Source organism: Macaca fascicularis, chromosome 5, assembly GCF_037993035.2.
Source record: "Macaca fascicularis isolate 582-1 chromosome 5, T2T-MFA8v1.1".
Lineage (NCBI taxonomy): Eukaryota > Metazoa > Chordata > Mammalia > Primates > Cercopithecidae > Macaca > Macaca fascicularis.
The window spans coordinates 181,088,086-181,103,090 of record NC_088379.1 but is presented as its reverse complement, the minus strand read 5'-3'; the positions used below and the strand labels follow the sequence as shown (position 1 = coordinate 181,103,090).

Genomic DNA, 15,005 nt, shown 5'->3' with positions numbered 1-15,005 from the left:
GCAGAAAGTGAGTGACTAGCTATGCAAGAAAGATTTATGCTTCCCATCCACCACACAGTTGTTTCTGAGAAGTGATTACCCAACCAAAGATTGTACTTCCCAGAGGCCCCTTGCTTATCTACACAGGGCCATGCAATTTGTTTTCACCCTTGGAATGCGAGTTGGTGGTGTGATACTCTGGGCAAAGCTAATTAAGCAGGTGGGCCTTCTCCACTCTTTTCCTCAACCCCAGACTGCCAACTTCAAGTGAAGTCTTGTCAATCCTGGGATGGCAATCACAAGCTGGAAGACACCTGGGTCCTTCAGTCACACCATGTGGAAAGCTGCCTCAACACCCACATTGGTTCCTTGTAAAAACAAGAAATAAACTTTCGTTTTCTGAGACGGAATCTCACTCTGTAGCCCAGGCTGGAGTGCAGTGGCGCTATCTAGTGCAGTGGTGCTATCTTGCAACCTCCGCCTCCTGGGTTCCGATTCAAGCAATTCTCCTCCCTCACCTTCCCCAGTAGCTGGGATTACAGGCACGCGCCACCATTCCCAGCTAATTTTTGTATTTTTAGTAGAGACGGGATTTCACCATGTTGGCCAGGCTAGTTTTGAACTCCTAACCTTGTGATCTGACCCCCTCAGACTCCCAAAGTGCTAGGATTACAGGCGTGAGCCGTGCCCAGCCAAACTTTTTCTTATGCTACCAAAATTTTGATGTTACCTATCATAGTACTTGGTGTTAACTAACAGAGTGCTTAAATCAGGCTTTCAAATGTTGAGATGAGAGCAAGAGTCAGGTAGCAATCAATTTCTCTCTTAAACTCAATTAAGTGTGATTCCCAGTTAGACTTTTAGTCATCCTTGGTTGTCGGTGCACGTGCAGAGAACTAACAGCACTTACAGATTCTTAAAGCAGCAGCAGAGGCTGCAGTAGTTGGACAAGCCATGGACTTCTCAAATAAATTTGAGCGAGACCCACACAACCTTGAGCAGACTTCTAAGATGAATTTGTTTCAGATTCCTCAGCGCATGTCAAAACCCACTTCCTCCCCACTCACATCTGTTAGATTCCTTCCCACCCTTTGTACTCCCTCACCAGGGAGCTTGCAGCCATTCCAAGCCACTCACAAGCAAGCACAGAGCTTAGGAGCACAAACATGGTAGCTTTCAGAAGAAATGCACAGAGGCTTTTTCTACAGTATAGTACTAATCAGTCCATGGACTTCTCAACTCTTAGGTGCCTATTTCCAACTATACTCAACAGATACACAAGTGGAATGTGTATAAATTATGCACATGGAAAGGGAATACTTCAAAGCTCCTTCAGGCTTGAGGTTTATTTGGATATAAAAGTATACTTATTAACGTTGTAAGTTTTCTTTTGGCCATGGCAACTCATCAATCAGGCAACAATCTACAGAACTCAGAATTCTTGCTTAACACTTCACTGGGAGAGCGGGAAAAGGACAAGGGAGTATGAGGAAAAACGTTTAAAAAGTGAAAGTTCTGGTATACACTTGCCCAGGTTGGGAGAAAACAAAGTAAAATGTAGTTGACCTCTTTTATCATTCCTGGTAACATACACTTAGGTTAAAAACCCTTACCCTCTAAATGCAATGATTTTCTGTTGTTTTGAGGGAGTATTTCTGTTTTGATTGCCTGAATTCACTGGTAAATAAATGTTCCCTTAGTGAGCCAAACCAGCCAATGTGCCCAAGAAGCTGGCGGAGGATCAGCCAACACCCTGGCCTTTCAAAGAGTCAGCTATTTGTTTTAACCCATTTCTTCCTGAGCTGTACTTTAAACATGCATCCTGAGATTTTTTTTTTTTTTTTTTTTTTTTGCAACGGGGGGGGGGGGGGGGGGTGCGGTCAGGTCTACAGTAGGGTCTTCTAGTGTTATTTTAAAGTAAAGCAATTTATGTATCAATCTTATCACTAGCCACTATCACTTGGCTCCCTCAGCAAAAGTCAGAAAGAACACAGGTCACAGCAACTAGATCAAGAGCAGCATTTACCTTTACTGAATTGTCCAACTGAACTTGGTAAGATCTAATCTCATTAGGAACTCAAGAAAGAAAAAAAGAAAAACAGCACTTACAAAGGAGGACAGTATTAATGACAAAGAATCCCCATGGTTTGGTCACATTAGAAACACAACGCCTTCATTCTTCATCAGTATTTATTGGGTGCCTATTATGTGCAAGGCACTATGCTAGGCCCTGGGGAAGATACAAAGATAAATCTGACAGACTGCCCTCAAAGAGCTTACAGTCTAGTATAGGAGCATACAGTCTCTGGAGAAGATATTTTAAGTGTAGCTAACCTCCCCCATCCCACCCCCACCAAAAAAAGAAAAAACCTACTAGACTTGGTTTCTTCCATTTACTTTTAGTTTAGCAGCTTCACATAAAAAGCATAAATCTGAAAGTCTTTTAAAATGCATACTTCTACTCGTAAACAAAATTCATTTTCATTAGAAAAAATGCTGAATATTTATTGCAATTAAGAAAAATCTTCGGCTGGGCACAGTGGCTCACACCTGTTATCCTAGCACTTTGGAAGGCCGACACAGGTGGATCACTTGAGGTTAGGAGTTCGAGACCAGCCTGGCCAACACAGCGAAATCCCACCTCTACTGAAAATACAAAAGTTAGCCAGGCGTGGTGGCGGGCGCCTGTAATCCCAGCTACTCCGGAGGCTGAGGCAGGAGAATCGCTTGAACCTGGGGGGTGGAGGTTGCAGTGAGCCAAGATTGTGCCACTTCACTCTAGCCTGGGCGTAAGAGCAAACCTCCGTCTCGGAAAAAAACAAAGAAAAGAAAAATCCTCAAACATATATTCAGTATTTTCATGAATTTTTTTATGAATGACTACATTGTGAAGTAAACAATTTCTCAAATTGCATCAAAAACATGCAATAACTTTTTGAAACATCTCTTTAAACTACTGAAAGTCACACATGTAAGGTACACAGGCTTCTCTCTGCTAAAAGCAAGGAAAGCTTTGAAATGAATATATCTTTGTTTGCTACCAATGTTCACAGCTTATGGTTCTTCCCCCATGAACCCACTTCATGTCAGTACAAAGTATTATAAAATAATACCTCCATTGACATATACCCCAAAGATCCAAAGCTTTAGATCTCTAAGCTTCAGATAGAAAAAAAAAATAGTGAAAAATGTTCATTATCAATAGCTGGGCTTTAAGCTCATCATCTTAGAGAAAAAGCCCAGCTTTTCATCTCTAAGACGAAATCTTCCAAAAAGCCCATCTATCATCTCTAAGATGATAATCTTAAAGCCCAGCTATGAATTGGCTGACGAGACCCACCAAAGAACTATAAAATAATTCCAGGAAAGGAAACTCAAAACTCACTTTCCTATTACACCCTTAGGAATTTCTGAAGTTTTTGTTATTTTCCTTTCAGAATAAAGAAACCAAATGTAATCCATTAGGGGAATAAAAAAACACTGATACAGATGGTTGCCTAGTTAAACTGTTAGAGAAAGGGATATGTGAGCACATTTTTAAATTAATTCATTTCTAACCATAATTACTTTTAAATAAGTGTCTTGAAATCATTCTCTTTTCTCAGAAACATTTCTGGGCTCAGAAATTTCTAATCATACTCAGTTTTGTATAAGCCTAAAGCTTTGTGTCTTTGTAGAACATTATAAGACTTCTCTAAAACACTGAGACTAAAGCAAATGAAACGGTTATCAAACTGAACACAAGTCAATTTTTTAAATGTAGAAACTGCACCCCAAAATGAGTTCCTGAGACTGAGGGTCCTTATTCCCACGTTGGAGCATTCTTGTTCTGAGCAATTTCCCTTAGTCAAGCCAACAGAAAACTTTCTCCATGCTGTGCTAGTTGGGCATTTCTACTTCTCTTCCTCACCAAACTCCAAAAAAAGTGGGCTTGTGAAATTGTAATTCAAGTAAATTTCAACACTAATCTCTACCAGACTAACAGATCCACTCATCACAGAAGTGTAACGAACTGTTAAACTGGTGCCAGGTCCGGTTAAGACTGCAGGCTTATTGCGAATACCTTCTTTGAAGAGGACACACCTGATTTTTAAGCTTTGACACCTGCACATTTTAAGTTTCCATGTCTAGTTTTGTACAAAATAAATGAGGTTACATTTTCTGAGTGTAAAATCTAACAGAAATAAAGTAGATCAATATGAGTTATGTGTTAGACTTTCACTCATTTTCCTGTCTTCATATTACTAACGTGCTTTTTTTGTTCAATCTTTTTGCTGAACAGATAAATTTTATAGATTTGTGTGGAGTAAAAAGATTGCCATTAAAGTTAACTAGTCCAACTCTGTCACTTTACAGATAAAGAAACCAACACCCTGAAAAGTTTAATGAAAAAGCTGGGAGCCAAGCAGTTTAGCATTCATGGTATCTTTGACCTTTCTGCTGATTTGAAAAACCCATACCCACAGGCTTTTGCATGAACTATACAACTCCATACAACAGATGTTAAAATTAATGTAATTAAATAGTGACATATTTCACATAAGGTAAATATAACAAATGTTTATAATTTAAACTATTCTTAGAAAATATTAGCCCAATTCTTAGAAAATATTAGCCCTTTTTGGTTACTGCTAATAGTGTAACTACAGTGTTTGGTCTTGCTTTTCTAAGGGTAACTGATTTGCAGTTGCTACTTTGGGGATGTTTGTTTATCCACTGCAGAAAAAAAAAATCATGTTAAATACGATCATGTATTCAATCATGTATTATGTACTGAATTTCTAAGTTATTTTTACATACATGTAGATTTCTTTATGCTTTTAATATAAGTGAAATGAATTTATTCAGAGAATAAAATATTACCTTGACATACGTTGTTGGCAGCTTGAAAATTAGTCACTTCCATATAAAACAGGAAACCTTTTCTAGAATAGAAAGGGTGTCCAAAGTGACAAAAATATCAGGAAGGTTTTAAGTGAAATTTGATTAGTCTGCAATCTGAGGTATAAGAGAAAGGATGAGCTCAGAAAATTAGAAGATCTGAGTTCAAGTTTTAACTCTACTCCTTGATCCCTAGGTAACCATGGAGCAATTCAATAAACTTCTGGGTTTCAGTTTCTTATCTGCAAAGAGCTAACACACTACTTACCTCATTAGATTATTGAGGATGACATAAAGTCTATGAGTGGTTTGTAAATGGGAAAGCATACCACAGTTATTATCCCAATAATTATTAAAATGTAGACCTACAAAAAGTAGTAAATAATTCACTTAGTGACAGTAGGCATGCGCCCTAGAAGAAACGTAACTCAGAGGGTAAACCATGCAAACATTTTAACTTTCAATGGCAACGCTAAAAAAAAGTAAAAAGCTATAAAGGAACGTTTTTAGAGAAAGTACTGAAGACACACATTTGGTTTACCTAAAAGATTTTAAAATGAATTAGAATAATTTACAGCATATGAAGAGGTATTTAGTCTTTAAGTAGAGAAAGTTGCTAGTCACATGTAAGAAAAACAAGTATTATGGGCCTTCCTAAGACAAATGGAATAAAATTCCATCACTTTTTTATAAACCAGACTTCTAACAAATAACCGTATTAATTTTCCAGTAATCGAACATATCCTAAAAGAGATAAAAGAGAATGTCTACTTTTAAATCACATCCAACATGAACTCGCGTGAATGCAAAAGGCATAAAATACAGAGCTGTTACGACTCTACAGGCACCTGAAAGTTTTAACTACCTTTCATGCTCACTTTATATTCCATAGAGAATAATAGAAATACAGGGAATACTTCAAATATGTATTTTTTACAAATCCATTTTATGTAGTTCTTATTCTTGTAAGATAACACTCCACTGTGGCAGCCTTGTTTTTTTGTTTTGTTTGTAACATTAAGTAGCCCATTAACCTTTCCCTTCAAACAGGCCTTTTGATGTTAGTTCTTATACCAAATAAAAAAACAAACAAAAAAAACCAAACCAACAATAAATGAAGATGTAAGGGAAGAGATTAATGAGATACAATTCATTAAGTATAAAAATATGTCGTTTCAAATTCAGAATAATTTAATAACTCTTCGTTATTTCATATGTATCTGGAAATGGGACAGATACGTGTCCTGATCCTGTCACAAGAGGTAGAATTCCAGCATTTGGTACGACGTTCCAAGATAGGGTCAAAGTGACATTCCTGTTTCCCCTATAAAAAGATACAATAAACACAAATCATCAGAAACGCTAGTAGATCAAAAAAAAAATTTAAGTCAAACACTGAGATGTTAAATACTTTACTTATAACCATCTATTCCTAACAGAAATCCTAATATGCTAATCTGCAAAAAGAACTATTTTCTCATGTCACTTAAAATCCAAGGACAATGCTAGAAGACAGCGGGACTACATTTACTGATGTCCCAGGATGACCCATAGAAACTCACAGCTGCAGTTAATAGAACTCTCAACCAAAAAGTTTAAATGATTCAAACAGGAAATGTAAAAAGAGACAAGCTAAGAATCAGAGCAATGAGTTGAAACCTAACTCTTGTCAATTACCTAGATGGACAAACCTTAACAAAATTCTCATGTTCTGAAATTTTCATTGCAAATACAGAGGTTTGGCTTGGTCAAAATAGCTTTCTTCTAAAATTATTTCCAATGTTTGCCACTAGAGTCTAAGAGGTAAAAATAACCTGAGAGATCAGTCACTCTGAGTCAACTGAGCTTTAGAGAAGTCACGTCTGGAGAACCAATAGCACTTCCCTTAACTATTATCAACTCCTAGACCCAACACGCTGCTTCTAAGGTTTCCCGACTCACGCTCAGAAAGGAGCTCTTTAATTTGACAACCACAGCCCTACCACATCTGAACAAGCCCATATTCCTGGTACACTTAAGATAGAAGCTTTATTAGTTTGACTATGACATTTCACAACCTGCAAGAGAATTGCTTATCTTAGATCCCACTTTGCATTTCCACCCAATTTTTCAGTTCAGATATGCATAAATACTTCTCTTCCAATTTTTCTCCTTTTACTCTCAAGTATTTTTCTTTAAAATAAAAATATCTTTCTCTCTTTTTCATCTCTTATTAAATGTAAAAAAATGACCAAGAATTGCTCACTTGAGACCATTTCCATCGTCAAAGAAAAAATATTTTGTTTTCATATCTTTCAGCAGCAGCTTCGGATTATCACCTCTCAGAACAATCTTGTCCCACAGGACAACTTGGTTCAGAGCCTATATTGAAATGAAAATTAATTAGATAACTCATCAGAAATACCACCTTATCACTTCAAATTAAAAGTATTAGTAAGCAAATAGTTTGACATGTTAATGAATTCAACTTTGAGGAGTTTGCTGGAATCTTAATGCATACAAATAGCAGCAAAGAGACAGATACAAAAAGGAGCAAATTATTCTTGGAGAGAAGAATGATAATTCCCTGAAGGAATTCATTCCTTTTGCAAACTCAACTGTATTACTTCGGGCCTTCACAACTTAATGCAAGGTTTTTGATCTGTAAGATCTCCAAAAAGTGAGGCCTTTGGAGGAACAGATGAATTAAATCCCTAGAAGGGAAGTCTTCTGTTAAATCACTTTTCCCTTAAAATTTCTAAGACCCTCCAGCTCAGCATGGATCCTAAACGGTACCAGGAAAACAGAGCCAATCCCTGTTCCATCACACTGCTAATACAGTTTACTACTGATTAATTATGTCACGAAAATTTCTAAGAAATCTTCTCCAAGATTTCTTTACAAAATCTTGAAGAAATCACTAAAAAAATGAAGCCTTTTAAAGATCTTTTTTCCCTTTAATTAAAAAAAATACATGCATTGCTGTCTCATCAAGGCAAAATTCTAGAGGTCAGACAATTCTTTTAAGCCACTCCTTCAACGTATTACAAACAAGCTCCGTTTAGAAAATTAAAAGTGTGATATGGAAATAAAAAAAATTTATGGCCACTACTAAATCCCAAGGAATTTGTTCTTTTTAAGTTAGCATCTATTAACTTGTAAGGGCAATTACTCAGTATATGATGACTACATTAACTAAAAAGAAATGTGGAGCAGTTTTTTTTTTTTTTTTTTTTTTTTTTGAGACAGAGTCTTGCTCTGTCACCAAGGCTGGAGTGCAATGGCAAAATCTCAGCTCATTGCAACCTCCACCTCCCAGGTTCATGAGATTCTCCTGCCTCAGCCTCCTGAGTAGCTGGGATTACAGGCACGCACTACCATGCCCGGCTAATTTTTTGTATTTTTAGTAGAGATAAGGTTTCACCATGTTGGCCAGGCTGGTCTCAAACTCCTGATCTCAGATGGTCCCCTGCCTCAGCCTCCCACAGTGCTGGGATTACAGGTGTGAGCCACTGCGCCTGGCCTGAACTAGTTTTTTAAATCACAAATTATAATTCATAGTAAGTTTTATAATTAAAAGCTATTAAACTATTATATCAAAACCTATTAAAACTATTAGTTTATGACTGAAAGTTATTAGCAAGGTGGCGGGTGCCTGTAATCCCAGCTACTTGGGGGGCTGAGGCAGGGGAATCACTTGAACCCAGGAGGCGGAGGTTGCAGTGAGCCAAGATCATACTACCGTACTCCAGCCTGGGCAACAAGAGTGAAACTCCGTGTCAAAAACAAAACAAAACAAAAACAGTTCAAGTACTCAGATACTTAGATTAATGAATCCCATACAACCCCAAAACAAAGGCAAACTGTTCTCAATAGGTAGGGATATTAATTAATTGTAGCTATATGGCTTAATAAGACTACCAAAACAGTTCACACCATGTTTTTTTTTTTTAAAGAAAGGTATCTGGTACTAAGATGGATTTTAAAATAATCTCAGAAGGTTAAAAAGTTATTAACAATCTGGTACTAAGATGGATTTTAAAATAATCTCAGTAGGTTAAAAAATTATTAACAATCTTTACAGCTTTTGATTATATATCTTCATAATGAGAATTATAATCACAGATCTCAAATTCTGTTGATTCAAGTAAGTCACCATGCAGCTCTCTAACTGTAGCTGTGGAGAAAGAATATTTTAACTTAGAGAGTAAACAACAGCCGGGCGCGGTAGCTCATGCCTGTAATCCCTGCACTTTGGAAGGACAAGGCATGCGGATGACCTGAGGTTAGGAGTTCAAGACCAGCCTGACCAACATGGTGAAAGCCTGTCTGTACTAAAAATACAAAAATTAGCTGGGCATGGTGGCAGGAGCCTGTAATCGCAGCTACTTGATAGGCTGAGGCAGGAGAACTGCTTGAATCCAGGAGGCGGAAGCTGCAGTGAGCTGAGATCAATGGCGCCACTGCACTCCAGCCTGGGCTACAAGAGCGGGACTTCGTCTCCAAAAAAAAAAAAAAAAAAAGAGTAAACAGCTGAGTGGCAATACTACTGGCTACCCGCGCCATTTCCTAGTTGATAGTTCAGCAATATGTTTCTGATCTTACTATAGAAAGTGGTCTCCAATAGTTTTTGGATCACAAATCCTCGAAATAAGTGTTATTATAAATTATATAGGTACTACATATGTACTATTATTAATTAATACCATTGACAGTGTCTCAGCCAACTTATCAGATCTATTTAGGTTGTCTTTGTGTTTTTTTATTCTTCAGTGTGACAGAGCAGCTCAGAAGAAGAATACAAGTATGAGCTTCACCATTTTCCTACTGTTTACATATGTATGGATTATTAGCATCATCTTCAATCTGTGATTTCTTTGCAGAAATCTTTTTAAGCCACTTTTCCATTTTGAAAGAATTAGCTAAAATTAGATAATAGAATCCACTTATGTATTGCATATACTGCAATATTTTGCAACATGCTGAAAACAAATGAATAAATGCTAGGTAACATGGTGAACTTCTTGACCTACAGAATTCCTCCTTTCCTCCGGAATACCTGCATATTGTAGAAGGCACGTGCCCATTTATCTGACTTAAAGGCTGAATACGAGTATTAACATCAGTTCATATAGCAAGTATTAGTAAAGCTTAACTGTTTTTACTTTAAATTAATATATTAATAGAAGCTTCTGTTTTCCTTACATACATATATTTCTTTGCATGGACCCCATTCTGGAGACCCCAATGCTAGAGAGCTATATAGAACAAACAGAAAAACGAAAACAAAAACAAAAAGAGGCTCCCAAAAGAGCTAACGTTTTTATAACAGAGTTACGTCCACAGGCTTGTGATTTTTTGCTAGGTAACTCAGGTCAGGTATTTTAAATACATAAAATGTGTATTCTTTCATAAAGAATAAGGCTTTAAATAGCTATTAAAATACTTCTAATTAGATATACTTACATTATTTTTTGTTGAATATTCTGCTGATAAATAAAGAAACAACTGCTTAACATTCCAATCAAATATATTCTCTAGATGTAAGTAAATTAAGGAAAATATAAATTTATGAGCAGTATATCACTTTTAAATAGATCTTAATTATTCTTAGGTTATTTATCCATAACAGTAATACTGAAGTAGAAAAGAGAGAGGTGGCCCAGAAACATAATGTGCCACTAATTTAATAAAAATATGCAGAAGACAAATACATTGTGAAATCCACCTTATTCCAAAACAAAAAAACCTCAGTATGAGATTACTGGCATCCTGCCGTATTCCTCCAAGGATTACCGGCGGAGATACTTTGACTAGTAAGAAAAGAACAAATCCAAAATTTGTTTTCTGTAACATCAACTAAGTTTTATAAAAAAAAAAAAAAAAAAAAAAAGAGCACTTGATATTTCAAGCAAATACAATTCCACTGGTGCTCTAAAGTATAAACAATCACCACTATTTAAATTTAACAATATGCAAACATAAACAAGGCTCAATAATTAACCAAGTATAATAAATTGTACATGTCACTTTTGGTCACATGCAAGTAGACATTAAAATGTCTCTCAAAAATGCAAATGACACCAATGTGGCTCAATTCAGTTTCCCAAAGAGGACAAGAACATCACCAGAATTAACAAGACTGGTGCCAATACCAAGAAATAAGCAGAGTTAATATTTGGATTTTTAAGTATTATGTTAATTGTTAAGTTAACTCATTTTACTACATGAGTTTCCACACTGTTAGTAACACATTTGTTGCATTCCATTATTAATTATGTGTAACCACTAAGAATCACTCCTTTAGAACTAAGTCTAGGACTGCTGTTTACAAGAACAAGTACAATTTAAAGTAGTAGTAGCAGCAGCATTAAGAAAATCTGAAGAAACTACAAATAATGAGATTGGTAATATATAAATACCATAGATATCAGGAAATTTCACTATACTTCTCTGGATACACAAAATTACTACTCTCACAGTAGACCTAAATTCCCTTGAGCAGATTTTTAAAAATCATACAGACTTAAAAATACACATGAAATTTAGCATAAGACTCTTCCGATGGTACACTCTATTTCCTAAAAAGGTACCTACAGAACTAATTCTTAGCCTATTTCTAAACCTGACAATTGTTAAAAGTTAAGCTGAAAGTAAATTTCAAGGTCATAGAAAGGCAAATTAGATAAATTCCCCAAGTATATGACCAGCTTTAACTGTTCAGACAGGTACTTTCACACAAGTTCAGACTGTTCAATCTCCACAACCATTTAAATCATGGGGTATTAAAAAGGCAGGTGAGATCAGGCTAGAAATGGCAGAGAACATTGCCAAGACATTAACCTAAGACCCTAAAAAAGACTAGCTTGGCCAAAATGATCAGAGTTGTCAAAAGACAGAAATTCAACGTCAAAAGAAAACATTTAAATATCACCACCAAAGAAACTCTTACAATTGTTAATATTTTCTTTTATAAAATTCCTTATAAAAAGAGTTATGATGGCAAAAAGCAACCAGTTTACCAATAATTTTGATATCACCCTTTCAAATCGTAACAGACGTAATTCATTTTTTAAACATATGTCTCTCTCTGCTATAATAAAATATGGATATATTATTTGAAATTGTACATGAAATATCTATAGGCAGGCTGAGCACTGGTAATATTTTTCCTTCTTATCCAAATGATCTAATTTCATTTTTTCTTTCTAAAAAACAGATTCAAACTTTCTTACGTAGCTTTCAATCAATTTAATGTTTCGGTTAAGAATTTAAAGTATGTTCACACAATAAGAATTTAAAGTACGTTCACACAACTACTCATGAAGTTTTCTCAAAGTGTGATGGGGAGGTATTAACATTATTTTACTGATGAAAAAGGCACAGGAATTTCCAAGGTTTGGCTGATTCAATGAGATAGTCATCCAAATCATTAAACAACACATATCTCATTATAAAACTATAGAAAAAGTAATGAAATATTTTCTTAAAGGATATCAGCAGTTATATCAAATGTGATAAATCCCAGATCACTTCTTTCTCTAGGTCCAGTGAAATCTTCTACATTTTTTCTAGAAGTAAAGATAAAAGTTTTACCATCCAACAGAACATACAAAATTCACGTAACTTCTTAAAGAGAAAGAATACAGGTGTGTGCACAGGTGAAACAGCAATTCCACAAAGAAACAAGTAAACACCAGAGAAATCTGTAAGCGTGAAAACAGAAGAAACATTCTAATCCAATATGAAAGTAAGTCTTCAGCTAATTGCATGTAACTTAAGAGAATTCCTAACAAAACTCAGAGGGAGATAAAAACTGCTAAAAAGAATAGTAAATACTTGATGTAAAGCAATTGTGCATAATGGGTAGAAGAAACTACACATGACTACAAGGTGATATGGAATACTAACAGATGGCATATTAAGGGATGATACAGTAATCACCCCCTTATCCGAGATTTCACTTTTCGGTTTCAATTATCCGCAGTCAACCCAGTGTGAAAATAGGTGAGTACAGTAAAATAAGTTATTTTGAGAGAAAGGGAAAGAGATCATATTCACATAACTTTTATTAAGTATATTGTTACAGTTTTTCTGTTATTGTTAATCTCTTATTGTGCTTAATTCGTAAGTTTTATCATAGGAAAAAACCAAGTATACTAGGATTTGGTGCTATCCGTGGTTTCAGGCATCCACTGGGGGTCTTGGAACGTATACCTACCCCATTAAGGGGATACTACTGTAACCAGCTGCTATTTACTGTTTACTACGGGTCAGACCCACTGATAATATTTTTCACATTTCAAATAATACTCACAACCTACCAATTAGGTATTACTTCCATCTTAAAAAGAAATTAAGTCCCAGAATGGTAAGAAACTCGCTCAAGACAAGCTAACATCTGTTCAGTGTTTAATATGCACCAAGCTCTTCTAACCTCACAGGGCTGACAGTGGCAGTGCTGATTTCCACCCCAGGTCTATTCGAACAATATCTAACAAACATCAGTACAGTAATTAAAAAAAAAAAAAAAAAAAAAGGTGGGGGACAAGGCTGGCTATTTGATGACTGGCTTCTTGGCGATTCTGACAAAGAAATAAACTAAGGTTAAAGAACTTGTTGGAAGATGGAATAGAGAAGGGTATGAGAATAAGAGGGGAAAAAATACGAGGATTAAAGACAAAAGTGCCAGAGAATAAAATCAAGGACAAAATAGGCAATAGCGAAATGGCCCTGTCATTTCGAATTGCATTTTTCGGCGTTTTCGCAGATTTCAAGTGGTTGGCCAAAAAATTAAAAAAAAAAAAAAAAGAAAACAACAACAACAAAAGAAACCCAACGAAACAAAAATCTCGCTGTATCAGATGGCTAAGATGCTTAATTCCCTCAGTGCCCAATATCTCTGGCCAACTTCAAAGCAGCTGCAAGTGTTTACTGCCTTCTGAAGATGCAAAGGCAACAACTGTAAAGAGAATGTCAAACAGGGCAAACTCGGGTGATGAATGACACAAAGACAACCCCGTCCTGTGGCCTCCAGAGCCGCCGGGAAACCCCACGGAAGCCCGACCCGGAGCGTGGCGGCAGCGCCTGGCGGGCCTCGCGTGCGGACCACGAGCGGCCCCGGACCCGCGGGAGGCGCCAGCCTGGGCGGGCGGCGGCGCCGGCTCTGCTGTTGTGTTGCTCCCTCATTGGCCAGGCGTGGGTGGAGGGAAGTGAGGAACAGGAAGCAAGCGGAGGCACCGACCTGAGGAACGCTCAAAATTAAAATTTAAGAGCAAGCCCGGGAATTTACTGTGGAGGGGTGCAAGTTCCGAGGGGACGCCGGAAAAGCCCGCGACGTCCACCCCTGACGACCGCCCTCGGGGACGAACGGCCGCTCAGAAGGGCGACCCGGACGCCCTGCCTGCGGCCCCGGCACGGCAGCGCCGGCGCGGCGGCCCGGCTTCGGCTTCCGCCCCGGCCCGGTCCCGGCGTTCTGCACCGCCGGCCCGGCCTCGGCCGCACTCACAGCATGATCCGCGAGACGTGCAGCCGCACCGGGACGCTCCTGTCTTTGAAGGCGGTGGTGATGAAGCAGCCGAAGGTGAGCGCCGCCATCACGCTCAGCGAGAAGGCGAACAGCGAGTTCGCCCGCGACAACACCGTGTTCATCGCGATCGTCTCCCACGAGCCCCGGCTCCACACGCACACTCACGCTCCCGTTCCGGCGGCGGACCGGCTCCCTGCGATCCGCGCCGTCTGCGGTGCGCGCGATCCGGGAGCGCGCGCCGCCGCGGCCCCGCCTCCTTTCCGGTCCTCCGACGCGAGCGCGCGCGCGCCCTCTTCCCGAGACACACCCACAGCGCGCACGGGACCGCGCGGAAAGGGAGCGACCCAGCCGCGAGCCCGCCCCTCCGTCGCGGCCTAACGCCGCCACCAATCAGCGACGAGCGAGGGAGGGGCGGGGTTTGTCGCGGAAGACCCACCCCCTCCTAAACAGCTTCTCCTACTCTTTGGCTCAGAAAATCGGGAACGGGTCGTTCGCTGTCGTTTTTCGGTTCTTTGATCAGAGGTCTGGGACGGCGACTTCTTGATTACTATGTACTATTTATTTTCAGTTGAAACCGGCAGCAAGTTAAGGTGGTTTAGAATCTGTCCTGACGGGTGGCGTTTGGAAGCAGCACTTT

General features: G+C 38.4%; 1 protein-coding gene across 1 annotated transcript; it reads right to left on the bottom strand.

Annotated features, from left to right (window-relative positions):
• Positions 1-1,988: 1,988 nt before the first annotated feature.
• SPCS3 (signal peptidase complex subunit 3) lies at positions 1,989-14,595 on the bottom strand. Its single transcript, XM_005556348.5, has 5 exons — positions 14,348-14,595; positions 12,337-12,410; positions 10,306-10,382; positions 7,106-7,221; positions 1,989-6,184 (listed from the first exon to the last, which is right to left on the bottom strand). Exons 1-5 carry the CDS (start codon positions 14,488-14,490, stop codon positions 6,052-6,054), a joined length of 543 nt encoding a protein of 180 aa, XP_005556405.1. The 5' UTR covers positions 14,491-14,595; the 3' UTR covers positions 1,989-6,051.
• Between the last annotated feature and the right edge of the window lie 410 nt (positions 14,596-15,005).